Raw genomic sequence first — 27,738 nt, 5'->3', positions numbered from 1 at the left:
CCGTGTCCAAAATCCACCCCTCTGACCCCTCAGGGAGTTGCTTTGGGGTTTGCCCTCGGGCAAAAGAAACTGGAAAGCCAAATTACAGCCCCAAAAAAAAACAACCAAGAGTGGCCAGGGGAGTTTTGCTGGGCTGTGGGGCCAGGCACCCATGTGGGATGTGGCTCCCGTAACCCAGGAAGAGCCCCAAAACCACATCCATGCACAGGGGAGAGGGATTTGATGCCCTGCTGGGGGTTTGTCCCACCTGACTTGAAGCAGCTCAACGTGGAGCAGCCGGAGAGTGAGATGGACAGACGGACGGACACCCGCAGGGTGCAGTTAGCCCCTCTGCCCGGGGCTGTGGCATCAGGAACCCCTCTCAGAGCTGCACCCAGGTGGCTTGGATTGACTGCCTCACCTGCAGGGCGCCTGCACTAGGTGGGACAAACCCCATCCGTTACATCTGTGCCAAGAAAAGCAGGAATTAAGCTCATTTTTGCTGTGAAATCCCTTCCCACGTTGGCTTTCCAGCCCCTCGACCCCTCACGGCACACCAAATCCCGTGGGTGCAGCAGGTGCCGGCGCTCACCAAGCTCCCCAGGGCTCAGCACCGGGGCTGCTTTCGTGCACGATCACCGGGGCAGGACGGCCACGAAATCGGTACAGGACACTTCTCAAACACCCTATCAAGCACTCGAAATTCACGCACCCTCTGGGCTCTGCGGAGTTACTTCTGTGCAGCATCAGTGCCGGGGTTTAATTCGCTTTGGGAACAGGATTTGCTCGGTGAAGCCTACTCTCGTGTGGTTAGGTACAGCCAGGTAAACGTCCCGGAAACTTCCCTCCATGCAGTGCTAAAAGGTCAGGGATTATTCCTTAGCTAGTTCTCTAAAAGTGTTTGAAGGCGATTTGCTCGCTGCTGCTCCTGTGGCTAGGTTAAAACGATTTCAGTGTTAATCTTCCCGCGTGGGGTGAGGTGTCAGTTCTCCCCAGGTGTTAGTTCGCTCCCCGGTCTCCGGGAGGGGCAGCGCCTTCGTAGCGCTGAGCTCTAGGCTCATCTCGTCTCCTTGCTGTGTTTTTATCCCAGGCGTGATTTCGAGCTTCCCCCGGCCCTCCCCAGCTCTCCTGGGCCGGGAGGCCGGAGCAGCTCCCACTTACAGCCCCTTGTTGTAGACCACGGTCTTGCTGGCGGTGGCCATCGCGATCTCCGGCTCCAGCCGGGCCGTCTCGATCTGCGGAAACAAAGAGGAGAGGTCAGAGCTGCTGTGCTGGGCAGGGCCACGTCCCCATTAGGAGGGGGTTTGTGACCGCAGTCCGGCCCTCTGGAGTCACTCCGAGTTGTAAACGTGGGTGAAGGATGGAGAAAGAGAGAGCGCGCCACTACTTGGTGCGTCGTTTCTGCCTTTCCGCGCCCTTCAGGACACGAAGTCCTGTACTTTGAGCCTCCAAACACCCCTGGGTTGATGGAGACGCATCACAAGAAGCGATGCCCACTCTCTGCCTCAGTCCCAAAAAATTACAGAGCTCCTCGGGGGATCCCCGTGCACCATTCCCCTTCTCCCAAGCGGATCCTTTGCGCCGTGCAGGAGCGGATCCAGCCCCGGCGCTGCGGTGGCCGGAGGGGACAGGGGACAGCAGATCCCAACCAGATATGTCCCAGGGGGGGACACAGCAGCCAAACCCCGGCGTGGTGCCCCCGCACCCTTCCTCCTGACACCCACCACCGCTGCTCCCCCAGCAGGCACTCGCCTCGAGCATCCCAGACACCGCGCTCGGCGTCTCCGGGAAGCGCTCCGACAATTTAGAAACTGTTTTGTCCCTGCTCCTTTTTCTGTCTCCACCAAAGCACCAGCCCTCGCCTATTTTTTTTTTATGTTTTTTTTTTTTTTAAATTATTTTTTTTTTCCTCCAGCCAGATCTGCACGAAGCTTTCCAGCACGCTGAGCTCTCGCCCAGCCACCGCGTCCCCGCCGGGGATTCGGGTGCTCCCCGCGCCCGAGCGGACCGGGGCCGGGCGCGGGACCAGACTTTTGGAAATCCTCACCGTCGCCTGGGTGCCGCCGCTGCCACAATGCTGAGGAGCCCACGTTAAAAATCGAGATGCTTTTGAAAATGTTTAACCTAGTTAGACAAATTAGCAAAAATTTGTGCAAAACAATTTAGGTATTTAAAATATTCAATGTTTTTAAAAACTGGAAAAACTGTTCTTAGCTTTCAGCTGCAAAAACCCAACAAAATATAACATCAAAGCAATCTTAACATGAGGTGCAACATAACCCTTCAGCAAAGCTGTTAAACAGCTACTGGAGCATCACGGGAAATAGCACTTCATTTATTCAAATGCACATATGTCAGGTTTTTGCACCATATGTCATTCCAAGCTATTTACAGTAATAATTAAATCTTAATCAACGTTTAACCTCTGTAAAATGTTTGAAGGGATCTAATCACCCTTCAGACTGCACTAATGAAGGAGAAATATATAAACATAAAAAGAAAATGATGCATAGATAGCACACCAGAAAGAACAGTAATTGCAAAATTGTATTTCTTTTAAATATAATCAGCAAATTATGTAAAGTAAGCCAACGAGTATTTTAAGTGAAGACATCTTGGGTGTCAGAGGTGTGATCAGCTAATTTTGTACTGCTATCCATAACAGATGTAGCATATTTTCTTTTAGTGCCATTATTAGCAACTTCACCATTTCTTTCTGTGCCGCACCACCAAGTGAAGCATTGTGCAAAGGTAGAGGGGAGGCGACTCCGCGCGCGCACCGGCGCCCGGGGATCCATTTGGAGGGAGGATTAACTCCGGTCTGCCCGGCTCTGACGCAGCTTTTCTGCCCGTTGTTTTTCCTTTTCTTCCTCCAGATACGGAGGGAAAAGCTTCTAGACGTGGAGGCGGGGAGAGGAGCTGGAGAAACGACCTGGCGCCGCTCAACGCGCTTGGGTTGGGTTGACCCAACCCAACCCAACCCAACCCAAGTTGGGTCGGCAGGGCTTGGGGACGCGGTGCAGCTCGTAGAGAGATTTGGGGATGTCGAGGGGAGGAGAGAGGAGTTCAGGAGAGGCACCTCCGTGCTTGCAAGAGGCTGCGGCGAGGAGAGGAGGAGGGATGTGGCGTTCGGGCTCTCCCGGGACACAACTCAAAAAAGCGGCGAGCACGGCTCCAGCTGAACAGCGGGAAGAGCATCGGAGAGGGAGGGAGCAAAGAACTGCAACCAAATGTTTGGGGAAGGCACGGTGGGAAGCTTCGAGCACAACTCAGACAAAACCCATCAAGGGTTTTTTTTTAAGAAGGAGCCAGGAGTCTCCTTCCTGTCTCGGTGGGAGGAGAGAGATGAGAGAAATGCTCGTAGGGCTTCTCGGCTTTTTTCCTGGGGGTCTAGGAGGGGAACAGCCTCCTTCTAGAGCGTGGCTGAGCCTCTCCATCACGCTCTGAGGGCCAGGTGGGATGGCCCTACAAGGACAGGATGGAGGTGGGAGCTCAGGGACAGGTTGTGGGGTCAGGACAAGGGAACGGATGCCTGGTGGGAGAAGTCCACGGGGTCGGGGAGCCTTTTAAAGATGTCCTAAGGAGATAAAACCGGTCGTGGGCTTTGGGGTGAGTGGTACGGGGTGCACTCAAGCCCCTTGCTGAAGCCTGGGAAGATGAGAAATAAATTCATGGGAGGGTGACTGGTTGGACTGGAGCAAACCACAGATCCATTTTTGGTTGATTTTATTAAGGCAGATGCAAAGATAGGAAAACCCCAAAGCATCCCCACCAAGGAGGCAAGCAGGGGAGGGACAGACCCAGAGCAGCACTGACAAAGATGTTCAGAAGGGCGCTGGGAATTACCGAGTCCTCTCTTTGTGAAATCGAACACAGAAGAATGAGGAGATGTGTTCAGGTGACAGATATTGAGGTTGACCTTGCATGTCCCAATAAATTCTTCAGGATTTTCGAATGGGAACTGTAAATTCACCTGTTCTGGTGCAGCCTGCTGGTCCAGCTGCCCAACATCCTAGACCTGGACACGGCATCGTGCTGGAGCGTGCTGAGAAGGGGCTGTTTTTGGGGAAAAAACGGGCTTTCGGGCTGATGGCTGCATGAACACCAGTGTTGACCGCTCCTATCCTGAGACACCAGCGTGGGAGATGCTATGATGAGAGAGCAGGAGAAGGGGAATTGCTGCATCCTCCTGGGGCTACTGAAAGCTTTGTATAGGAGCAAGGAGATCCTCGCTGGGGACGTGGCCAAGGTGCAACCAGAAGAGTGGCACGGGAAGGGGCCGCTGCCAGCCGCGGAGCATCGCAGCGCCCGGGAGCTCCTCTAGCAGATAACCAGGAACAAAAACGGTGTCCCCTGACCCCCAGGCCCCTCCAAAAGACTGTTTATAAACCAGCATCACCCAGGTGGTGCAATGGTGTTTTGGTGGCCCCCCTGACCTGGTGCAACCAGGGAACAAAGCCACCGGGAAGGGAATCGCCTCTCGCGGCGCCCGCCGCGCGCGGTTCCTCTTCCCCCCGCCTTCCTCCCCGTCTCTGCCTTGCAGTGGGAGCCTCTCTCCTCTCATCAGCACAGACAAGGCTAATTGGGGTGATAAAGAACTGGCTCCGAGTGCTGGCGTGGGCTGGAGGAACAAATGGTGCGGTGGTCACAGCTGGTGCTGCGGAGACGGCGAGGGAGCGAGCGCGAGGCAGGGCTCCCGGCGCCCGAAGTTCCCTCGAGCCCATGCTGGATGCGAGGTGGGGGGCTGTGTGTGTTTTGCATTCGCTGCTGACACGGGTGTAACGTACATGCGCGGCCGGTGAGGCAGAAGCAGGCAGAAAGCAGATGCTTTTTGTTTGGGGTTGATACTCATTTCTATCCCAGCTCGGGAAAAGGTGTAGAAAGGAATGTGCTCCGACGAGCGCAGGGAGAGAGATAGGTCTAGGCGCTCTGCCAGGGATCCTGCGACGATATGGAAGGCAGCTAGGGGAGACAGGAGCAGATGGATTTGGCATACAGCTCATCACTCAGCCAAAAAGAGGAGGGGAGGGGGGAGAGAAGGAGGAAGAAAGCAGCCAATTTGGGGAGGGGGAGGGTCATGCGGCCCGACGACGGATGCCGCACCGCGAGGAGGGGGAAGGGATGAGCAGCCTGGTCACCGCGTCTCCTGCTGCCTCCGTGGGGCTGCCGAGGAGCCCTGGAGGTGGGTTGGGGTCTCAGGGGGGCTCTGCAGACCCTGCTGGCCACCCTCTGTCCTCCAGCAAGCAGCAGGGCAGGGGCCGAGGTGATGCCAAGCAGGGGATGTTGTAAATGAAGGCACCGAGCGGCTGCTGCTTGGTGGTGCCGGGGCACCCGAGAGAGCCTGGGGCACAGCATCAGCTGTCTGAGGACATGGGGAAAATGTTGTGGGTTTCCTGGGGAAGGGGAGATGCTCCATGGCCACCAGACACCTCTGCTTGTGGCTCGGTGCAGCCACGGTGTGAAATCACCGAGCTCCTTTGTGGCAACTCACGGCAAGGCACCGCCGCCGCACGGCCACCTAGCCGAGAGGCAGAACCTCATCAAGCTGCTTTAAAATGCTTCTGCGGGGTCAAAACCAGCCTGTTTGGGATTTGGAGGTTTTGTTCCCGCAGTAAAATTGTCTAAATATTCTTCTTTCAGGTATTTTGGAGCTTCTTTTCTTCTTTTAATTGACAGCAGCTGAAGGAACGCTGCTAGGACCAAAATCACAAATCTCTCCTGCAACCTGCGCTCAGTTTTACAAGGCTTCCCAAAATTAAAAAAAAATGTCTAAAGAATAAGTTAAAGACCGTAAGGTTTTCCTTAAAAAGAAACTCTTCCCAAAACTTCTCCCAGCTGTCAAACAATGAAGCACTCCACATGGACCCCCTTTCTAAGGATAAAGTTGAGGAAATCGGCGTTTGCCAAGGAGCACCACTTGGAAACGCCACAGACCTACGGTCAACCCAAGGTGAGAGATTTGGGAAATGACCCATCTCACCCCAAAAAAAACACGGAAGATGTTTTTCAGAAGTTTTCTAGGCCAGCTTGAAGGCCTCGGCACCCTGTTACAGCAAGCACCAGGCAGCCACCTGCTTTGCATTTGTCCAAACTCTCCCTTCCACCTTGGCATTTATTGATCTGCTGCTCCAAGGAGCCCTGCCAGAAGTTTCGACCCCATTAAAGCCTTCAAAGATTATGAAATAACCTCTTTGTTAAGTCCTTCTCCTTTAGTTAAATTTATTGTTTGCAGCACTGATGCTAAAGCTCTTCCTGAGCACTTTAAAGTCGTCCTAGCTGGACACGGCGGCTGACTCGTGACTGATATGCAGAGCAATAAATAACTGTGTCGGTAACCCAGACTCAGTTTGCTGGCCAACTCACAATCCAGGGGAAAAAGGATTTTGAAGCAAACATTTTTGTTACCTTTTCCCTGAAATTAATAACACAAATCAAACGGAGTTGATTAGAAAATTCATTTTTTGTTTCCCTCGAGTCTTTTAGGCTCCCCTCTTTTACGGAAACATTCACAGCTTTGGGAAGAAAAAAAAAATCACCTCCAGTCCAAATGTTTTCCTCAAAAGCACGGAAACGAGCTATTTGGCTCCCTTTGCACCCCTGATGCTGGCTGGGATACCAAGGAAATTGCAGCAGAGCTGGGACAGATGCAGCTGGGGTCAGCAGTTGGGTGCCCATGGGGCTGTCCCCGGCCAAAATGTGTCTGGATCCGGCCCCACCTCGGTGCAGGAGCCTGGCCGTGGGTTTGGCACCGTCCCTGTCCCCATCCCAGCCGAAAACTGATCCAGGGGTGGGTTCCCAAAAGGCAGGGATCAAAGGGAGCGTGGAGGCACCGAGCAGGGGAGACCCCACCAGAAGATGCTTTGGGTGGAGAAGCCAACAAGGGCTGGGAGCCGAAATAGAGCAAGCCTCTGGTGCTCTGAACCCATCTATTTAGGAAAAAAGGTGAATTTTTGTGATGTATTCCTGTAACCATCCGTGTTAGCGTGAGCCTGCTGCTTCTGAAGAAGTCGGGCACAGCCTCCACCCAGGAATCGGAGTAGCCTGGGGCTGTAAAAACAAGTAAATGACTGCAAATAGGGCTCAGGGGCTGTAGCTACAACTAAAGCATTGTAAATACGGCTCAACAACTGCAAATAAAACTCAATAACTGCAAATAAAACTCAATAACTGCAAATACAGCTCAACAACTGCAAATAAAACTCAAAAACTGTAAATACAGCTCAAGGACTGTAAATACAGCTCAAGGACTGTAAGTACAACTCAGTTGTGCTCAGGGTTGGGCAGGTTTGGTCTCTGCCCACCGAAGTTTTCCTCCGTTGCTCGCCGGCTTTGTCAAAGCAAGGCAGCAGCAGCCAAAGCTGAACAAAGCAGACAAGCAGCTCCTCGGGAGCGCATTCGCTTTGCACCACCCTTGTCAGCGCCACGTAGGTGGATTCACACATGGGGCTGTGTAAAGTTAGGAACAATGAGGCGAGCCGTGCGACTCGCAAGGCTTATTTATATTTTTTTGGGTACAAATTCGGAGCCCCTCGAGCTGTGCCTGGCGGGTGGGCACCGTCAGCTCCCCGCCAGGTACAGAGGCTGCACCCAGAGCCCTGTTTGGAGAGAGGAAAACTGGAATATTTGGCCGTGCTGGCTCTCGAGGGCTATCCATTTCGGAAAGCTTCTCTGTCAGGGATGCTGTGACCACCAGCAGCCAAATCCTGCAGCCTGGAGATGCTTTTTTCAGCCCCGACTGGAAAGGGTCGCACCGCGGCCACCCGCGTCCCCCTGCCACGACATCTGTTAGGTATAAAGTCTGTCAGCGCCGGTGCCGGTGCCACAAGCTCTTCACACTCTCTCACATCTGCTGACACCTCCGCACCGTCCCCTGAACACGTCACTGCTTTTAGCAGAGCACGAAACAGAGCCAAAGTGTCAGCGGCACCTCGGGTGCCATCAGGTTTCCGCGCAGCGCCGAGCGGGAATATTCCTCGTGCTCAACAGCTGCTTGGATGGAGAGGTGCAATTGCTTCTGAGACAGCTACAAGGCTCGGGATGTTACCTTCAATGGGAAGAATTGACCCTGCCCTGAAGCAGAACGGGATGGTTTGTAGGATTTATGAGTCGGTTATGGGATAGCGCCTTTATCCCGGGGAGGAGGGAGTTTTTACCTTCAGCTCCGCGGATCTGCGAGCACGGAGTTGCAAATGAGTGTATCACAGCTCCTCGGAAGAAAACTAATCTGCATCGCTTCTGCATTAAAAAAAACAACGCAGTAATCGGAAGGGAAGGAAGGAAAACGTGGCATTTGGGGCATTTCAGTCCCCTGAATGATCCCACATCCAAGTCCCTGCCAAACTGGGGTTTTTGGTCTTCTGGGGAAGGAGAGTGCTGCTTACAGCACCAGAAACCCCAAAGTATTAAAACAAACAAGCAAAGGTTTTGAAACCATCAAGTTTTAAGTAGCAAGACCCCCAAAAAAAGTTCTTGCTGAGCCGGAGAGAGAAGCCAAGACAAAGGCACGACGCATCTTGCATACAGTGAAGAACCACACAAAAGGGCTTTGCAGAAGATAAAACACCTCTTGTCCTTTCTGATGGAAATGAAGGTCTCCTCGTGTGTAGGGTAAATGCTCACCAGGTGAACTTTCTACACCCAAAACTGCAGAATTTAGGGCTAGCTCAAATCACAGTGCCTTGCCAGAACAGAAGGTCCTTCTAAAGAGATTTTGGGTTGTCTCCCCTCTTCTGGAAGAAACAAAATCCTGCTTTTGGGAGTGATAAATGCAGCGAGTTTCCTTTTGATGACACGGAGCAATTCGGTCCCTTCTCGTCACTGTCCCTAAGCACTTCTGCCACCACTTGCTGCTGCTCGGTGAGAGCATCGAGCCCTGCGATCCCCTAGGAATTAAGAAGGACCCCGATGGGTGCTGCAGGGTTTTGGGAGAGCCTTGCTGCTTTAGGGAAGCCGAGCAAGTTCCTCGGGACCCCAAGCCTCCGACGCATTTCCTCCCCTTGAAGGACCAAGAGCCTCGATGAGAAACAGGCTGTGGGACCCGAATGATTTAAAAAGCAATTACAGATAATTATATAGACGGGGGAAATGTGATTAATAGCTCGTTCTCTGCAGAAACCGAGCACGCTTACGGCAGGCAAGTCCGGACAACTGGCTGCCTTCCTTCGCTCGCATCCTTGATGTCTCACTCGGAGTGATCTGAGCTTTAGAGGAGCTAAAACAAGTGTCTGAGGGCACGTAGATAACGTTGAGAATGGGGATAACGAAGGCAACAAGAAGGGAAGATCCAGGGATGAACCCACTCGGACCAAATACAGAAGCTGCAGATGAACAAGAAAGGGAACAAATTTTTGGGGTGGGCTGGCAGAAAGAAAGGGAAGGTCTCAGCTTTCAGGCCGGGAGAAAACGAGCAAAACCAGAGCCCCGTGGGAGCTCAGAGGGTTTCACAAGGCAGGAGGGGAGCAGGGGGAGATCGGACTGGATGATCTTGTAGGATTTTCAGCCTCGTGCTTCTCGGGCTGCCACCAAGGGCAGGAATCCCGGGGAAGAGCTTCGCAGGAGCCGCTGTGTTTACAGTAGGTGCTGCTGAAAGGTGTCCCGAAGAAAGACAGCAATTAACAGGCCTGGAAGAAAAAAAAATGGCTTTTTTCCACAAAGAGCCTTTTAAGTGTGTTTTTCGAGCCACTTGAAGGGTTAATGTTTAGCTGTTTATCCGGAGTTGTCGGATGTCAGCTCTTTCCTTTGACTCCTAATGGCTTATAGCCATCAGGAGGTGAAGACTCCTCAAAAGAGCTGGTGTCAGGAATGTTTTTTTTATGCCCACCAGCACCCACACACCTGCAGGAGCCTGTGCTTGCAGGACGGATAGTTTACATACTTGAACCTGTATCCCAGGGACAGAGATATAAACATGAAACCAGATCCCATCCCACCGTGCCGTTGAAGCCCCTGGGCAGTACAAAGGGGTCCTTTCTCCCACACCCACCTCCAGTGACCACAAAAAACAGCCCTGCTGGTCCAGGTCGTGGTTTTTAGGGCTGGCCCCTGACAGGTTTTGCAGCACCTTTAGCTCCAAAGCTTGGCTGGGAAACAAAAGGGCAGCTCCAGGAATCGCCCCCCCGTCACAAATCAAAGCCCCTCGGACAAGGGGGAACAAAGCCAGCGGCTCGGGATCAATCAGAGCCCCGCTCATTCGTGACCTTCCCCAGGTGAGGGATGTCACCGAGCCTCATAATTACCCCGCGAGGTGCAAACCGAGGGGTTGTAAATGTTGTAAATCTCAGCACTGAGACCTCTCCTACGGGCGTTCAAAGGGCTGCTGGAGCTGATGCGCCTGGAGACCGGATCCTTCCTCTTCCTGGGCTCTTCCCAAAAAAATAATAAAGAAAGCAGCATCAAACAGAAGAGATGGGGAGTTATAATGATGAGGATTTATCCTCAGCACCCCTTTTTCAGAGTCCCTGCCCGAGCAGGGTGCTGGACCAGGTGGATCCTGAGGTTTCTCCCGACCTCAGCCACCATCCTGTGAATTTGGGGCTTTTTGCTGGGAGTTGGGAGCAAGGGGGCAGGAAAAGGATGTTGTGGTCGTGGAGTCTGGGCTCCTCTGGGTTTGTTTGTTTGTAAAAGCACGGATGGTGGCTCAGCAGCTCCGGCTAAAGCAGAAGCCCTGCTGCTGCTCTGAGTTGGGAATTTACAGCGTGAAGGCTGGGTCTGACTCTGAAAGCAAAAGGAAACACAGCAAAAGCTCCGGGCTTCTTCCTTTGTAGGTCACACCGAAATATTTCCAGCCATGCACAGACTCCTCCTTGCTCATGGTCTCATGGGTGGCAACAGCTAGAAGCAAACCTGGAGTTGTTGAGGGATCCTGCAGCACATCAGAGGAGCTTCAGGGATGGTTTTGTTCCCCGTTGCTTTTACAGGAGAGGCGTCCTGCAGGTGCCAGGCTGGAGGTGGAAAGGGAAAGCCGAAGGGTATGGCCATAGGAGAAGCAGTGTGTGAAGTCTGGCTCCTCGGGAAGGACACGCTGGGTCTGTAAACCCTGCCCGACAGCTGGGATGGATAAAGAAAACCTAAACACGAGGAGGGCTAAGCTGGGAGCACTTCACCTTCTCTTGTGCTCGATGCTTTCAATGAGAGGGCTTGGGGGGAGCAGAGAAGGGATGCAGACATCAGACAAGCAAATGGTAAAAGTGCTCCTGTTCCAAGCCAAGGGATATCGAAACTTTCCCAAAAACTGGCTGTTTAGCCTCAAGTTCACTTCTAGTGCTCACCCCATAAGGTGCAGCCTCAGGCCAGTGGCTGCTTTTTGGGCTCAGCAAATGGTCTCTGACCACGGGACACGCGGGGCTACAGCTGCACACACCAACAGGGAGCAGAGCCCAGCTTCCAGCCGTATGGCTGACCTCTTCCCCCCAAAAAAGAGGGAGGATTTATTGCAGTCTGTAGGAACGATACCCCCAGCATCAGCTGGGAAGCCAAAACAGACCCAAGACAAGCCAGGCTGGCCACCACGGGCCACTGTGTACCTTGTATACCTGTAAATCCTGCTGGGTTTATGAGCACAAACCTGCTTTGTGGCTCCTGTAGGCTCTTATTTCTTTGAAAAGACAAGCTAGCAACTTGCAACGGGCACCAACGGGCTCCAACAACCACCTCCACGTGTACAGCTCACCGGGAAAATGAAGCTGCTCACGCCTGTGCCACTGGGTCCTTCACTGGAATAGCCAGAGCACGGAGAGAAAGCTCCGAGGAACTTCTGAACGTTTCGGAAGGCGACCATGGAGCATCATCCGCGTGGCAAATGGAACCGAAGCCGCAGGGTACGGCTTGAATCCTCTGCAGTCGTTGGCAGACACACACAGAGCCGAGCTCCTCGCCTCCTGCCAGTCCTTAAGGACCTCACAGCTTCTTCTCCAAGATCGACCTCCTTCTTTCCAAGAGCATCCTCCACCCGAGGTAGGTTTTGGCCAGCAGCACACCCAGCCTGCAGGACCCTCAGGGAACGGTTCCTCAGACCCCAAAAGCAAAGAAACCCCCCAGAACTTCTCACTTCTCAAAGATTTTATTATTTTATTTTTTTTTTCCCCCGTGGCAGCTGGCAAATCCTTTCCTTTGCTTCTCGTCCAAGTTGGACAAAATTACTGCAGAGAATCCCTCCGGCTCCCCTCCCCCTGCGCGATGCAATCCCAAGGGAGAAATGGTTTCATGGGGACCCCCTGCTGTCTTGCATCTGATTTCCCTCCTAAGTATGGTATAGGGAAGCGTCTCGAGGGCTATGGCTGTGACCTCCATACAGCTCTTTTGTCAAGTGCCATTTCATTAAAAAATCAGCCTTTTAACTGTGGACACATTTCAACCTCACCAAATCTGCTAATTATTGACAGTTGGTGAAGAGGAGATTTCACTTGTTCCTCCTGTTAAACTGCATCTAATTAGTAATTACTGGTTCACTGTCATCTTTACTGCAATAATCCCACTGCACATTGGCTCATTAACCTTTTGCTTTTCTAAAGCAGCCTGCCAACAAGATGAAGGCTAAAACAGATTGGAAAACAATAGCTCAGCCTTGGATTTTAGGCTGTTTATTCCCCTTGTCCTGGAGATCCAAAAGGAAGATTATTTTGAAGAAAAGGCTTTCAGCTGCAATCAGCCTAATTCCAGAAGATGGCTTGTTGAGCCCCAACCAGCCATCAAAGCCCTTTAAACTTAACCTCTGGTGAGGGCACGTGCATCATACACGCGGACAACCCTTCCTAGTGGAAGGGTTTCTCAGCTCTTTCCTCGTCTCCATTTCTCACCTGGCTTTATCCTTCTTTCAGCAGCGTGACCCAACACGTGGACCACGGTTTAAGGCAAGCTCCTGGGGGTCTGCAGCCCTCTGGAAGCTCAAGAGCATCCTCTCGGGGGCTGAGAAAGGAAATGATCCGGGTGAGCAGAGCCCAAAGGGAAGCAAATCGGTGGAGCAACCCCATGGTTATTTCTTTTGCTGCTACACTGAATTTCATTTGCACAAGTCCCATTTTCAGTTTGGAACTGTCACAGCTGTTTCTATTGGCAGTGCATAGCTGAGTAGGAGTTGTCAGTGGGGATGCTGGAGGATAGGCGGCTAGAAAAGAGATTCCCCGGGGGGCATGGGAGGCAGTTTGAGGTTGTGGGCTAAATGCATTAACTACACGTTTCTCCCAAACTTAACAGAAGTGAATTATTTAATGCATATTGATGTATTTGGCTACTGGAGTTAACACTATGCTGGGATGAAAAGTGTAGCTCTCGGTGTCTGAAGTGTGCTCTAGCTCAAGGACCTGTCTTTATGGTTCACACTCAGGTTTTATTTTTACAAGGTGATCTCAAAAAAAACCATAACACCTAGAAAAAAAAAGCTCTAATTCTGGAGCACCATGGCAGGCAGCACAGGGGATTCCATCTGTACAAAGTGAAGGAAGATTTGAGGTCTTGGTTAGACCTGAAAGTAAGTCTGGATGCATTATTTTTCCCAGGGCGTGACGGCTGCTCAGCTCCACAATTTTCATTTAGCTGATGCTGATGTTTCTGTATGCAAGCAGAGCTGAATTTTGATTCCTCTTCTGCTACTTTAAAGCAGGACGAAGCGAAGCAGCTACATCTGGGGTACTTGGAAGCAGAACCTGACCTGGTTGAGACCAGACATTTAACTGGGGCATCAGTGCCAAGGCATCACATAACCAGAACAGGACCAGGTTGGTCCAAGGTTGCTCCCCAGATGCCAGTGGCAGCAAACCCACAGGGGCTGCTGCTCCAGAAGAAGGTATTTGGCAAGAGAGGGAAGGGGCATTTAGCTGACACATGATAAAATGGCTTCACTGATATGGGACACTTATTAAATATATCCCACGGCTTCAATTCTGCTCGAAAACTAACTCTTAAGTTTGAAACATGCCCAAAAGCCCCTTTTGCAGAGAGGATCAAAAGCTCCCATGCTAAAACAAGAGCTCAATAACACATCAGCTTCTGTGTTTGCTCTCTGACTAAAGAAAAAGGACTGTGAATGTGTGATTAAGGGCAGAATTTGGCTCATTTACAATTCCTGTAAGGGTTGCTGCTCAGACCGTAATCATATTTTTGGAACAGAACACGCCTATTACATCTTGTCGTTAATAATTTACTCCCTGGGTAGAGCTCATTACAACAGCATCATCTCTGCTGTGTTATGCTCCTGGCTGCTTCACCTGCTGCAGTTATAGGGGAAAGCAAACACACACACACACATACACACGTCTACACCCACAGAGAGTGAGAGGTCAGTGTTCAAAGACTTAACCTCGTTACCTGGTGAACTGATGGACCATTAATGAGTAGAAGCCATACACTCTGAAAAATACTCTGCAAGGAAACTCGGATTTCATTTCCAGGATTGTGGATAAATGACCCTTGAAAGATTGTTTCAGGTAAATCTCTTCCTCACCTGAGATCCCAAAAGCTGCTGACCACTGAGGGCATCTCAATGAGACTGATGAATGGGAGGAACGCCCTCAAACACTCAATTTATAATGAATGAAGAGCCAACTGGGAGGCTGATTTGGATAAACTGGGCTGCTTTGGATAAACCTGACTCCTTGGTGTCAAGAGGTCTGAGGTCCAGCTGTGCGAGTGGAGCTCACGCCAGTTGAGCAAAGACGAGGCCCCAGTGGGTGATGAGCCTCACCACCAGCTGTAGTGGTGTCTCTTCGCTGACACGATGCGTGGGCAGGGAGCACGTCATTCTGTTTGATCTACTAATCAGCGCTGATTCATGTTTACACTGCGGATAACATTTCATCTGCTTTTAGAAGGTCATTCTCAAGCGATGCTGTATGGTTTGCAGTATTGACTGATGCCTGCAATTTGTATATCCTCTGAAGGAAGAGAGACCTTAATTTTTCTTGTGGGCTAGAATTCATTCAGCTGTTAGCATCAACACAATTTTTCAAGCAGCAATATCAGATACGACACGTTATAGAGGATCTGTCACCCATAAAGTTCAGTCTATAATAGAAAAGGTGGAAAGACCTTGAGAGCTTCACTATTAGATAAGGAAACTATGACAATGAATATTTTTAGAGCTCAACGACCTCTGAATGCCTCGGATACAGGTCCCAAAACTTTCGTTCCCACTGACCTTAGCTGGCACTTACTATTTGAAAGAATCGGGTGTTAAATGGTGCTTACAAAAATACTGAAAATGTATTAAGAATACATTTCGAAAGAGAATTGGAGGGTCAGATTCCTGTCCGTGTTGAAAGAAAGGTTTGGTTTGGCCAATACTATGAAACATGCGTCATCAGTGTATGCTTTCTCCCTTCTCAATGACTGCTGATAAAGGTTAGAGATGACACAAAGACTGAGGAAGTGGTAAATAAGCAAGAGCCCAAGATCCAGAGGCCTTTAGCTCACATGGCCATCTGTGCAGAGGAAGTCAACGTGCGTTGTACTACGGTCAGTAACGGAGCTGCCTCTGGAAGCAACGAATGGATGGGACATCATTTTGGGGGAACGGTGTCAATGCTGCCTTTGGGGTAAAAGACACGTTGCTCAAACAGGTGCTAGGCCTGGAAATACGTCTCAATATTTCATAACCAAAACCTCTGAGCAGAACTTGGGATCCTGGCAAATAACTGATGGACGAGGAGCCGTGGTTGAGGTCATGCCAAAACGACTAACGTGCTTTGTGGATGTGTGAACCCAAGCAGAAGCAGGCAAATCACACTGCTCCTGTAACTGGAACTTAATGCAATTCCTTACTGGAATACCACGTCTGGTTCTCGTGGAAATGCTCCAAATAGGATGTTGACTAATTAGAAAAAGTTTAAGAAAGAGCCACACGAATCATTAAAGCAGCAGAAAACATGTCTTTTAGCAAGAGACTCCAAGATTCAGACACACTCTGTTTCTAACACGGAAAATTAAAGGACAGTTTTATCTCAGTCTGTAAACAGCTAGAAGAACAACAGAAAATTGGTAACGTTTTTCAGTCTTGCAGACAAGTGTACAACAAGATTCCCTGGCTAGAAGTTGTGGATAAACCCATCCAGACAAAAAAAAAGGGAAATAACTAGTAGAGACTGTGATAGAGACTGTGATCCCTGATTAAGCATTCTACATGAAACAAAAAGAACTTTAGGAAAGTCCTTTGCTTGGTTTGACAGAGGTTTTACCCCTTTGTAAGTGACCCTATCAGTAAATCTACAATTTTATAATCTGCAAATCTACAAGCTCAAAACACTGAAGAGTCAAAATTAATGACTCACCAAAAAATACACCTTCACAGTTTGCTCAACCGATTTAGGTACAAGTGATTTCATTTCATTAGCCCTTCTGCCCGTTTCCTTGGCGTAGTTTTCCTCTGATGGCTTCCCTTTCAAAACTCCCATCCTACCTTCTCCTCTTGCATTTTCCTGCCCACGAGATGCAGTACCCATCCAGGGAAGTGCTTTGGATTTTTTCCCCTGAAAACCACCCAGGCTCAGAGTAAACGTTACTCTAAAATGCCAAGAATGTAGTGGAGGCTGCAATGTGGAGAGAAGCTTTGCCCCTGAGGTTGTGTCTTCCTGGAGCCAGTCTAGAAGACAAGCAGCCAGGAATCCCTGAAGAAGCTTTGGGAAAGTGCATCCACATCAAATCTGTGTCCCAGCGATGGCTCTGCGTAATGGGATATACTTGGAACCATTGGAAGAGGAACCAAACACCCACAGTGATGCCCGAGGTGCACCTCAGACACCAAGCATGCAGAAAATTAGCCTCGTACGCTCCCCAAAATGCTCCAGCCTGCTTGCCCCACTGCTCCCTGGTGCTTGGATCGCTTTGCAGTCCAAACATCTCCCTACAGGAGAAGCAGATCACCGTGGAGGGGTACAACAGATGGAAAGGAGGAGCACACATTGTACCCCTTTGTCTGCAGGGACCAGACAGGTACTGACCTCGGACATCTGCGGGAAGAGGCTGATGGCCAAGGGGAGGGCCAGGCCGAAGGCCGCGAGGCACACAAGGCTTTGCACGGGGAGAATCATCCGGGGACGGGACCTCAGGAGGGACGTCCTGCAAAGGAAAAGCTCTGTTAGACCATTTCATGGACCAGACCCACCAGCTGCCCCCACAACTGGTGCAGGTTCCTCCTCATGGGTCATCCCAGCTGAGGAGAAGACCTTCACCCATAAAGATCCCGAGTCCTGCACCGAGCTTCTGCCCCTGCTGGGCTTACACAGCCACTTAAATTCTTACTTTCCCATATTAAATAGGACCACTTCCCTGTTTCAAACCACATCACACGTGAGTCAACTGCACACGGGGTGATCCGGCCGCACGCAGGTGCTGCTTGCTTCAAGGAAAGCAGAAGGAAATCAGAAGGAAATCAGGCTCCTGAGAGACATCGGGAACTTTGTCAGCTTCAGACAAAAAGGCTTCGTTAATAGGGTAATGGAGTAGCAAACTTGATAACGCCTTAATCTGTTCAACATGAAACTTTTGAGGGGGTGATAAGGATGCTTTAACACCGGCTGTCCCCAGGGGATGTGTCTGAGCTCAAACCTTGTTAACAGCAAACTCGTGAAGCTACCCGCAAGGTCAGGTTCTGATAATGACCCATTAAGTGACCCTTCCGAGGCAATTAACACCGAATGACAGCATCTTGCTAATAGAAGATGGCATTTTAAGTATATTCCAGGACACAGGACCGCAGACAGCTTACAAACGTTAGGGGGTAAAACGTAATTATTGAGGGGTTTGGTTGGAAGCTCTCTGCACCAAAACGACACCCGTCATTAACTTTTTTTCTACCAATCCATGGAAATGGGAATAAGACAAGTAAATGGTGAGTTCTGCTTGAGTATTCAGTGGATATTAAGAATGGAGAGGGGCAGCCAGATTTGCCAATAGGTCATCAGCTATCGCCTTAGTCCCTTGGTCCCAGTGTCCCTACAGCCTCTGACCATCTCTGAGGATGCTGATGCCTCAGGGCCACCAAACGTGGGCAGAAATCTGCTAGTTAACACCCTTCCACTGGGATGAGAAGACAAAATCAAAGCAAACAGCCCTTCCCACATCAGGACATGCTGCTAGGCTGGGATCCGGGCTGTCTGGCACACACACACGCACAAACATTACCTTGCAGGTGCATCTCGCTGTGCAGCCTGTGCCTGCAGCCCATGCAGGATACCAGATTCCTGCAGGCACGCACCTGACGAATTCTAACGGAGCAGCTGATGTGTGGGAACTTGTTACCCTGCCGTAGGTTGTCTGTGTGTGTCTGAACACTCAGACTCCGTGCCCTTTGCTAGCAACACTTGCTGAAAGCTGTCTTCGTCGTAAAAGGGCTTGGGGAAAAATGGGGAAGGAAACCAAGATCTGATGGAACTCCTCCAATGTCTCAACTGCTCCCTAATAAGCTAATGAGACAATCAATCCTATTGATTTGTGAAAGCCAGGCTTCTCTTCTCCAGTAGTTGGCTACTTTGCTTTGAATAGAGCATGATCTAAACCAAAAGCCTCCTGCTGAAGTCCACAAGTGTTCGTGTGAGCCGGGGAGGTACCCGCTCCCCACCTTGCTCCATGCTCTACCTGCATTCACCAGTTCTGTAAATGAGACGTTTGGGAACTGGCAGCAATAAGTTGTGATAACGAGTCCCTGGGACGCAGACGGACAACTGCTGGACACGATTTGTTCTTCTGCTAAAGCTGCCGTGATCCAAGAGAGAAAATCCTAAAACCAGCCTCCTCCAAGCCTCCCCGGAGAGCAGTTTCGAAGCAAGACATCACCGCTTGTGCCACCCTGACACCTCGGTTTGGAAGCTGCACCCTCTTTAATTACTGCCCTGTTGGGGACCTTATAATCACCCAAGTAAAAACTCAACCAATTTAAAGTGATCCCCGGCACAGCCCCCAGGTGTGATTTCCAAAAGTGCTTCAGACCCAGGCCAGTTCAAATTACAATGGCCGACCTCCTAATTAAGACGAGTTATGGCTTGATGTAAAAAGGAGAGGGGACTAATTAACACATGTAGTGTAATGTCTTAATTGGGATTCGGATTCTAAAATTTGCGTAGTTCGGAATAAATGACTCATAATTAGTTGGGAGGTCACTTTTCTTCCGTCCCTAGGATCGTTGCTCTCGACACAGATCTCAGGAGGATACTCAGCTAAATTATTGCTTGCTGCGTTTTGGTAGCTGCCAAACGCAATCAGAGCCCCCTCTTTTCAACCATCCCCCCAAGAAGTGATTGATGTTTCTCGATGGTTTCATTGCAGAGTATTATAGCAGATTAAAGATCAATAAAATTAATACTCATTTGTTCAGGGAATTATTTTACAGCATTGTCCTGTGTGCTCTGCCTAGACCATGAAACTCTGGACCTTTAGATCCTCCTGACAGCCCACTTTTGCCCCAGGCATCTCCTTTATCACACTGCTATAATCACAAGAGTGAATATTACATATATTTACAAGAATTAATATTGTTTTCATGGTGCAAAAGCACACGAAGCTGTTCTTGGACAAGACCAGCAGCTTTACGTGCTGCCCTGTACGCGGGACGGGGTTGCCAAGGCTCTGCTGAACCAAACCTTGGCACTCGGATGAAACACCAAGAGCCTGAAAGTCTGCACCAAGAGAAGGTGTCAGGTTGGAAATCTGCAGAGACACAGTAATAGGATCTATTGTTCCTGCTTTAGAAGCCGATTTGTTTATGCACTTGCCTTTGGATGAAAACAGGAGGTCTATTTTTGTGATAACTTCCCTCCACGCCTCTCTCTTCTCCTTTTTTTAAAAAGATTTGCTTCTTTAACCCCCTTCCGAGCCCCCAAACGCTTCTTCTTTCTGCAATTTCCTTCTCGAAAATTTGCCTGGTGGACTGAAAAAAGGCAGCAACGTACCGGGGAGCTTCTGGCTCACTGATCCCAGGTAGCACTCAGTGTGCACGGAGGTACCCAAACCAGCGAGCCCTCACGGGTGGCTTCAATATGCATGAGCATGCGTGTACGTAGGTACAGCCCCAGACACACGCATGCTTGTACAGACAGTACATCTGCTCCGCAGAGACAGCGTGTTGTAGCTCTTGTAAATACACCTTCATTCAACTTTCATCACATTGTTCATTAGTGGTTTAAATTTTGCATAATTTGGCAGCTGCCTCTGGCGTTTTTCAAGAGGTACTGTAATTTATTCCATATGGAAGTCAGTCGCTGTACTAAAAAGGAGTTATCGGGTTCAGTGAACCAGAGCTGTATTTGTCTAGAAGGAGGTGTCAGATGCTAAACTAAATATGACAGGAGTTAACCAAAGTCTCCCAGCTGACAGATTCTGTGGGGTTGCTGTAGTGTTTGGTATAAACAGGTTCAGAGCTAATGCATACACTGCAAGACGCCCAGGATGCCGGCGGGGTAAGAAAAGCACAGGAGGCTGAGGCTCTGGGTATCCCGAAGCATCCGAGGCTCAGTGACCCATCTGACACCCCACAAAATTTGGGGGGACTGTCCCAGCCCAGGCGGTGCACCCCAAATCCCCGCTGTGCTCAGAACCTGCCGGAGCCAGCACCGTGCCACGTCGTGCTTCGGAGAGACCTTTGCTGCTCTCTGCAGAGGGTGTTTGAGCTTTTCTCACTCGTTTGGGGTCATTTCAGGAAAATAGGGCTCCTCTAACAACCCAGGGCTCTGCCTGCCACTCCGGGCCACCAGGGCTTTGACCACGCTCAAGAGCATCTCCTGCTCCAGCTGGGGACTCGGAGCCTGCTCCAGGGGACACAGCAGATGCAAAGGGAGAGATGTTGGGGGATTTTTTATTTTTTTTTTTTCTTGATTGACATAATTAAAGGAGCAGTTTCAATGTTTACTTTGGAAACAGCCACGGCGGTTTAAGGTGTCACTGCTGGCAGCTGTTTGGTTCAAACAAACTTCACCGAGGGTTTAGCTGGATGGAGACACTTTGCACTCGAAAGAGGAAGAAGAGCACCTGTAGGAAACCTTCTGCACGCAGATCTAAAGGGTGAGATCTCCAGCAAAAGGCCATGAGCACAAGGTCCAGGAGGACCTCCTAACTCACTCATTTCTGCAGTGAAAAACGTGATTTAAGGCTAAGAAAGCCAGCACCATTGAGCCATGGTCCAAGCACCAAGTATCCCTGAAGACAATCCATTCTTCCCACTTTAGTCTGGCTTAGCTATGCCTGAGCAGCTCTGCAAGTTGATCCAGCCTGGGAACGGCCCTAATTTGATGAGATTTAGAGGAAAAGAGCCCTGACAGCTGCCGTGTGAGGATGCTGTGGTGCTAGCAGCTCTGCAAGCCTCAAGATCAGGGTGATGTGGTGGTGAAGGAGGTGTAGAAGAGTTCCTCTTTCAGGGACACATCTCTTCTGCCCATTCCCAACAGCTCCAGCTTTACCTCACCCTATAAGCTCTGTGCAGCAGCTCGGGGGAGTTCTCTTGCCTAGCCTGACATAGGTGAGCTCCTGGAGGCCATCCTCAGGCCATCTTCTGTGCTTCAGACCCTTTGAGGCTGCCTGTACTGAGAGGTAGAGGAGAGGCTTTAGGATAAAGAGACAAGGAAGAGAAGCACTCACGTTCTTCTATCTCCCCTTCAAAGTGTCCGTGGCAGATGTTGCTGGTGGGCTGAGCTGTGGTCTGTTTGTCCATCCCTTGTCCTGAGCACGTGAACCAAATTGCACCAAATTTCAGTTTTCCTACCATGGAGCTCAGGGGAACCCGAGGCTGGATGTGCACGGATCTGGATGCTCTACACACTGATAGTCTGCATGGTGGGCTCCAGTCCTTCAAGGAGTCAGAAGCCTGACAAAGACTACAGGAGAAGCCTTGGATGATGGCCCCGTTACCGGTCCTTTCTGGGAGAAACCCGTGCAGGTTCTCAAATCCCATCACATAAAAGGATCCACAGAAGCGTACGAATAAAGGAAAACGTTTGAAGTGCAAGGAATCCACCTTAACGCAGGAGATGCAGTTGTCCCCACATCTCTGTGACACGGGGGCACTAACAAACTTTTCCTTTCTGATCTGAAGTCAGCCGACCTGAGATCCCACAGATGACTCCTCTCCATCTCACTGCCAACGTGAAACCACTACTTCTCCCTATTAAAGTTGCCAGCACAGCTATTATTTATAAAACTTCGACGAGAATACATCTGCACGAAATAACTGACACCGTGTTCCCCGCGTGGCATATGCAGTCTCAAAATAAACATCGATTCTATATGTTAGCTGCCTCAACAGAGCGTCCAAGCAGCAGGAAATGCATGAAACATGGGGAAAGAATGGAGCGCTGCGGCGCTCGGCAGTGGGAGGTAACATTGAATTACTTGGAGAGCAGAGAAGGCGGCCCCGGGAGTTAAAATACACAGCAGGCAAAGAGATGAGAGAAGCCAAGAGAGCTGAAAAAAATGGCACAAGAGACGAGAGAGGCAGCTGGGGGAGTTAAAACATGCAGATGGAGAGATGGCTGAGAGAGAGGAAAGACCTGGATCCAAGTGGAAAGACGACGACCAGGAACTGGCCACTTAAAATAAACTTTCTGAACGCCGAGACAAAAAGGAGGGAGCAGCTTTGGATTCAAAACCTGCTGCTGGGAGAAGGTGGCTTGCTCCTGGGGTGCTGCGAGACCCCCAGGCAGCTGCAGCACGGTCACTGCTGTCGTTCCCATCCATGGGCACCGCAAGGACTTCTGTAAATAAACTGATGATAAGCCTGGACGTGACCCCCAATAAAAAGTCTAACTGAAGTTTTACTACATTAAAAAAGTTAAACTTTTCACCAAATGCTCCATTTTTTTTTTCCAACATGAGGTTTCACCTCTGACTTCATTTAAAAGATCTTAGAGTCAACACCTGGGCTGCAAACCCCTTGGAAAGGGATGCCTTCCGTGCCAGGTGGATGCTTTCACACCCCACAACCTCTGCGTGGCCAATCTACACCCCAAAACCTCTCCCTGTTGTTTCTCACTCACACTTCCAGGAATCCAAATTCAAAGACAAATCCAAATTCCAAAGACATATAAAGGGAAATAAAACCGTAGCCACAAAGCTCTGCGTAGAATTTAGGCAAAAATCAGTGCCTACACATCTTATATCATTCAGGGACGGTGAGGAGGAAGCCATCCTCTTGCACACCTGGATGAAATCCATCAGATAAAACGATGACTTTTGGTAGAGAACCTCGTCTAGATCCACATTTTAGCTTGAGAGATAATCTCAGTTTCAGTAAGTCTTGCCCAAAGCACAGGTGCCTTTGGTAACCCACGCGGTGTCAGTGCAGGAGGTGATGATGCCTAAGAGCAAAGCAAGTCCTGCTCTTAGTTTTATTTAAGGTTGTGGTCCGTGATGGTCCTTGATGTCTCCTGTTGGAGATGATCATTCTTTGACCGGGTTTCTATGAATTTTTGAGGCTTTGCGCATAAAGATTTTTGTCTGCAGGAAAGGCTGCAGCACGGATGCAGCTTGTGTTAAGGAGGAGGATGAAGAGGAAATCAAATGCTCTGCACAAAATCAGCAGGGCTGGAATCTGCACCCAGTCCCTGAGGGTCTCCAGCTACAAGACTGTGCCCTGCTGCAGGGAGCCACCACGGTCCCTTGGGAAAAAGAGGAAAAAAGAGGAAAAAAAAACAGAATGTGTTGGCCAGGAAGGGCTGAAAACTCACTTCAGAGTTTCCAAAACAGAGTTTGTTGCTGTCTTTCTCCCCACACCCAGGTCATGGGAAGGAGTGATCCTGGTGTGAGCCTCTGAGTGCTGCAGGGGTGCAGACAATAAAAATCTTTTAAAAATCTGGGTGCTAAAAATCAAACTCAGGATTTACAGAAGCGGCCCCAGCCTTCCGTTAAGGAGAGAAAATTGCCCAGGGGTGTTTCTACAAGGGCACGCAGGGCTAACCAAAGCGATGGGTCAATCCCTAATCGTGCTAATTGCTATTTACTTTGTCAGTGGAGTGCTTTCGAGCAGCCATTATCAACAAATTTGTTTAAAGAGTGCTTCCAGCTTGGCTGTCGGGGACAAAGGCAGCAAGCCCTTTAGCACCCCCATCTTTCAATGAACTAATCAGTCTCCGAACCAAGGCAAGGTGATCCCCACCCCAGCACGGGCCATGAGCCTCCATGGGATGGGATGGGATGGGATGGGCAGATCCTAAAGAGGAGCCCCAAAGGCCAAAACAGCTGGGCTCCGAATATCTCTGAGAAGCTTTAAAAGTGGAGTTTTTTGGGGCTTTTTGTTAGTAAGAAACGTGAGAGGAGATGGTTAGGTTTGAAGCACCTTTCCTCTGGCCCCACGTGGCAGCCCCAGTGTTTGCTGCACGCAGGACCGAGAGCTTCTGAACCCTTTCCCACTGAATTCAGAGAGTTTGGGCTCGTGCTGACCCACACAACACAGTTATGCAAACTGCTGGAGGCTCAGAAAGATGATTTAAAATAACCACATCAATGTAACACTTTACCAGCCTACAATGGCCAAAAATGCTGGAACATGAACGGTTGAATAAGCCCAAAAATGTCTGTGATGAACAAATTCTAAGAAATATCATATTATAATCCTTGCTGAGGATCTTTTCTCCCTTCCCCTTGAAAAATCCCCCCCTTTGGAGTACCCACCACTTACTTTTCCAGTATGGACATAATAATTGGAGGTAGAACCAGTATAGGCATGGGCAGGACCACTCTTGTCAGGGCCGTTTCTAGCAGTGCCTGGGAAGGAAAAACAAACAAACAGACCCAAGACATTTAAAACCAATCCCATTTTCTTGTTCTGTGTACGTGAACAAATGTATCAACACCCATCTTCAACTCTGCTGGCAGCTCTGTACAGAGCTGATTTTTGCTCTGTTGCTACGAATGATGGGTGGTTGTAAATCCAGTGGAAGAAACAGAGAGATGAATGCAGGGAGTAGGGCCGTGCACCTAATAGCTTCTCTGATGTCACTTTATGGGACCAAAAATACTCAGCCACCTCGTGGTATTCCCACACCTTGGTGCTGCCTGGCAGATGCTGCAAGGAGAAATAGCTCAGGTTAAGCAGCAGCCTCAATCTTTTCTCCTTCAAATGAGTTTCAATTTCAATGTAGTACCTAATTGTTCGATCCGAGACTAGTTTCTCTACCTTAACCTGCAGCGGTTTACTGAAAAGCACTGTAACAAGCTGGGCTCCCTTTTGCAGGAGGATGCCCAACCGCAGAGCTATCGTCGTCCCTCTCTGGGTGCTTTCTGCCTGGCAAGATCCACCAGGAAGCACCAAACTGAACAGCTTGGCAGCGTGACACTTATAAACCACCTAAACATCATCATCAGGGCTCTAGAATGAGTAGAAACATCACTGTGCCTCCTTCTCTTACCTCTTCCAACCACTTTTGGCATCCCCTTGGGATGCCCCAAGCATTGCGCCCATGCGTGGGGCTTTGCCAGGCTTGGGCAGAGGTTATCACAGGTTTGGGATGGGAATGCTGAAATGTACACATCCAACCAGGCTTGGGAGCATCCAATCCTTCCAAAACGGGAGGAGGTTTTGGAGAGGCACAGACATAACGCCAAGGATCTGCCAAATTTTACACTACAGAACCCAGCGCTGTGCGACTCAGGAAGATGCGTCAGGACAAGATGACATCTGAGCAAAAGTCCTCCCAAGTCTGATGCCTGAACTCCACTTAACTCAGTCCCTTCAGTTTTAATCCTTCTGTTCCGTGTTGTCTGTCTTCCCCTGGACCATTAGGATGGAGAGGGGAAGCGGGGTCTCGAAGCCAGCGATGTTAAGTGAGGAAAACTGGCTCCAACAAGCATCTCTGAGCCCTTCAACAGATTGTTTTAAGCTCCCTGTTAAACATCAATATGGAGAAATATTAGAGATCTCCCATTTCTCGCTGAAGACTGTAAATCTGTACATTAATTGCTGTCTATGAAGTGCCTTAAGAGCCTTGGACAGAAGGAGGGAGAGAAATGCCAAGCATTATATTATTAACTCCTCTGCCTGGGCGTGTGCTTCTGTACATGCTTTACATTTCAGATGAAAGCCCACTTGGAAACAACACGCCTCAGACAATCAGATGATGCTCAGAAGACAAAACTATGCAAGGAGGGAAGAAAAGGGAATAATTGCAAGCAGATGGCGGAGCCTAGAAGGTTACGGGGGAAAACAAACCAGGTGTGAGCACGAGGATGCAAACATCTGGCTACCCTCACAGAGCTCGGGTTGGCAGTCGGTAAGGCAGCTTTACCATGGCAAGGGTTAAACAGCTCCTCGGCTCACAAATGAAGTCTTCCTCATTTAGAAAAAGGTGTAAGTTATTCAACATGAACGGCTTACAAGTTTCCACAACGAAATCCGAAGGCTGTGAATGCAGCGGGGTGGCAGAGGATCCTCCTGATGTCAGCCTGCTCCCTCTCGACGCACGGCATCAGCCATGGGCTGTGCCATGCTCGTGCCCACCAGCTCCGTGGCCACCCTGCTGCACGTGTGGCTACAAAGAGGCACTAAATTCTGCTGCTTAATTCTTTGTGCATGATAAACACAGCTCACCTACTTCCAGCTCTTTCAAGCCATCAGTTCCTACAGCTGTGGGAGCTCGTGTAAGTGCTCCCCAGGTGCACCCCAGGTACCTACGTGTTTTGCAGCGATTCTGGAAGACCCAACGATGTTCCCGTTGCTGTCCAGGACATCAATTCCTTCCTCCAGCTCCGTGTGCCTCATCAGGACGACGTTGCAGATATTGGCACTAGCTGAGGATGAGAAAAAGCATGCTGATTAGCAGTGCAGCCCCGGTCAATACCAAATGGCAAGCTTCTGTTCTCCACCACATCCCTTCAAGCTTTGATTTCAGCCGTCTGCCAAGAAGTTTCTTAAAGTCAAGGACTCACTCTGGTACTGAGAGTGAAATGTGGTTCTGAAGCGTGAATAATCATCATCTCCTTTGATTTGCCACGATCGGAAACACGTTGACACAAAGAAATAGCAGCATTACTCCACCTGATTTCTCCACCTGATGGCCAAACCAGGTCCGTGGGCAAACAAAGTGGGCAAACTCTTCGGAAATAATGAATTTCAGCAGGTGTGATGGAAATAAATGGCACTGAGCTACGAAGGACAGCTTAGGTCTGAGCTCTGAGGAGGGCAGAAGTTTTCTTTGAATCAAAAGAGACAAGGTTGGGTTGCTTTTAGGGATACGTACCCTGTTAAGAGCAGTTCTGCTGCCTATCTGCCCTCATTTTCTATTTTTTGGGGGAAAGTGGCTCTGTGGACTTACTGCAGAGCTGGAGCTGTGGTTGTTTGCTTAACAAAACCTTTCCTAACAGGGACAAAAGCCCCGTGTGGGCTGCCCGAGCTCACTTCAGCCGCTGTAACTCCACGGGGCGAGGGCAGCCCAAACCCAAACCTCGTGATGCTCCCAGGGGGGCTCTGGCTGAGTCCCCCTGCAGCATCCCCGATTCCCCCAGCCCCGCTGCCTGCCGTGGACGGGCTCTGAGAACCCCCCATGGGCACTTCAGGGCTGATGCAGTGCAGTCACCTGGCAAAAAAAGGGGATAATTCCCCTTTGGGAGGGGAGGAAGGGCATCGCCGCCTCTTTTGGAGCCATCGAGCTGGCTGCTGAGAAATCACAACCCCACACCTGAGGCTCAGGTGGGGACAGATCTGGTTCCCTTCCCCTAAAATCTCCCTTTTCCCAGCTTTTTGCACCGCTGCCTTCTCAGAATCACCCCAAATCCTGCTCCTAGAGCTCCGTGTGGGGCTTGTGCTTCACAAACATCCTCCCCAGGAGCTGCTCTCCTCCAGGAGGTCTCCAA

The 27,738-nt window shown here is 50.1% G+C and overlaps 1 protein-coding gene across 3 annotated transcripts in view; it reads right to left on the bottom strand.

The window, feature by feature from the left end:
* Positions 1-709: 709 nt before the first annotated feature.
* The window catches only part of SFXN5 (sideroflexin 5), a 79,152-nt gene continuing 52,123 nt past the window's right edge, over positions 710-27,738 (bottom strand). The window contains exons 11-15 of one of the 3 annotated variants that reach the window (XR_011809301.1): positions 26,561-26,676; positions 24,569-24,654; positions 16,908-17,025; positions 8,133-9,599; positions 4,053-8,049 (exon numbers count right to left, since the gene is read on the bottom strand). Coding sequence is in view for 2 of the 3 variants with exons in the window: in XM_027455857.3 (XP_027311658.2) it covers positions 1,137-1,214; positions 16,908-17,025; positions 24,569-24,654; positions 26,561-26,676 (398 nt within the window). In the remaining variant the exon portion in view is untranslated. Of the gene's footprint in view, positions 1,215-4,052; positions 9,600-16,907; positions 17,026-24,568; positions 24,655-26,560; positions 26,677-27,738 lie in introns of those variants that run through there. The other 2 variants (XM_027455857.3, XM_027455858.3) reach the window with 2 other exon arrangements.

The sequence above is a fragment of the Anas platyrhynchos genome, chromosome 4, assembly GCF_047663525.1.
Source record: "Anas platyrhynchos isolate ZD024472 breed Pekin duck chromosome 4, IASCAAS_PekinDuck_T2T, whole genome shotgun sequence".
NCBI lineage: Eukaryota > Metazoa > Chordata > Aves > Anseriformes > Anatidae > Anas > Anas platyrhynchos.
This window is presented reverse-complemented; position numbering and strand designations above follow the sequence as displayed.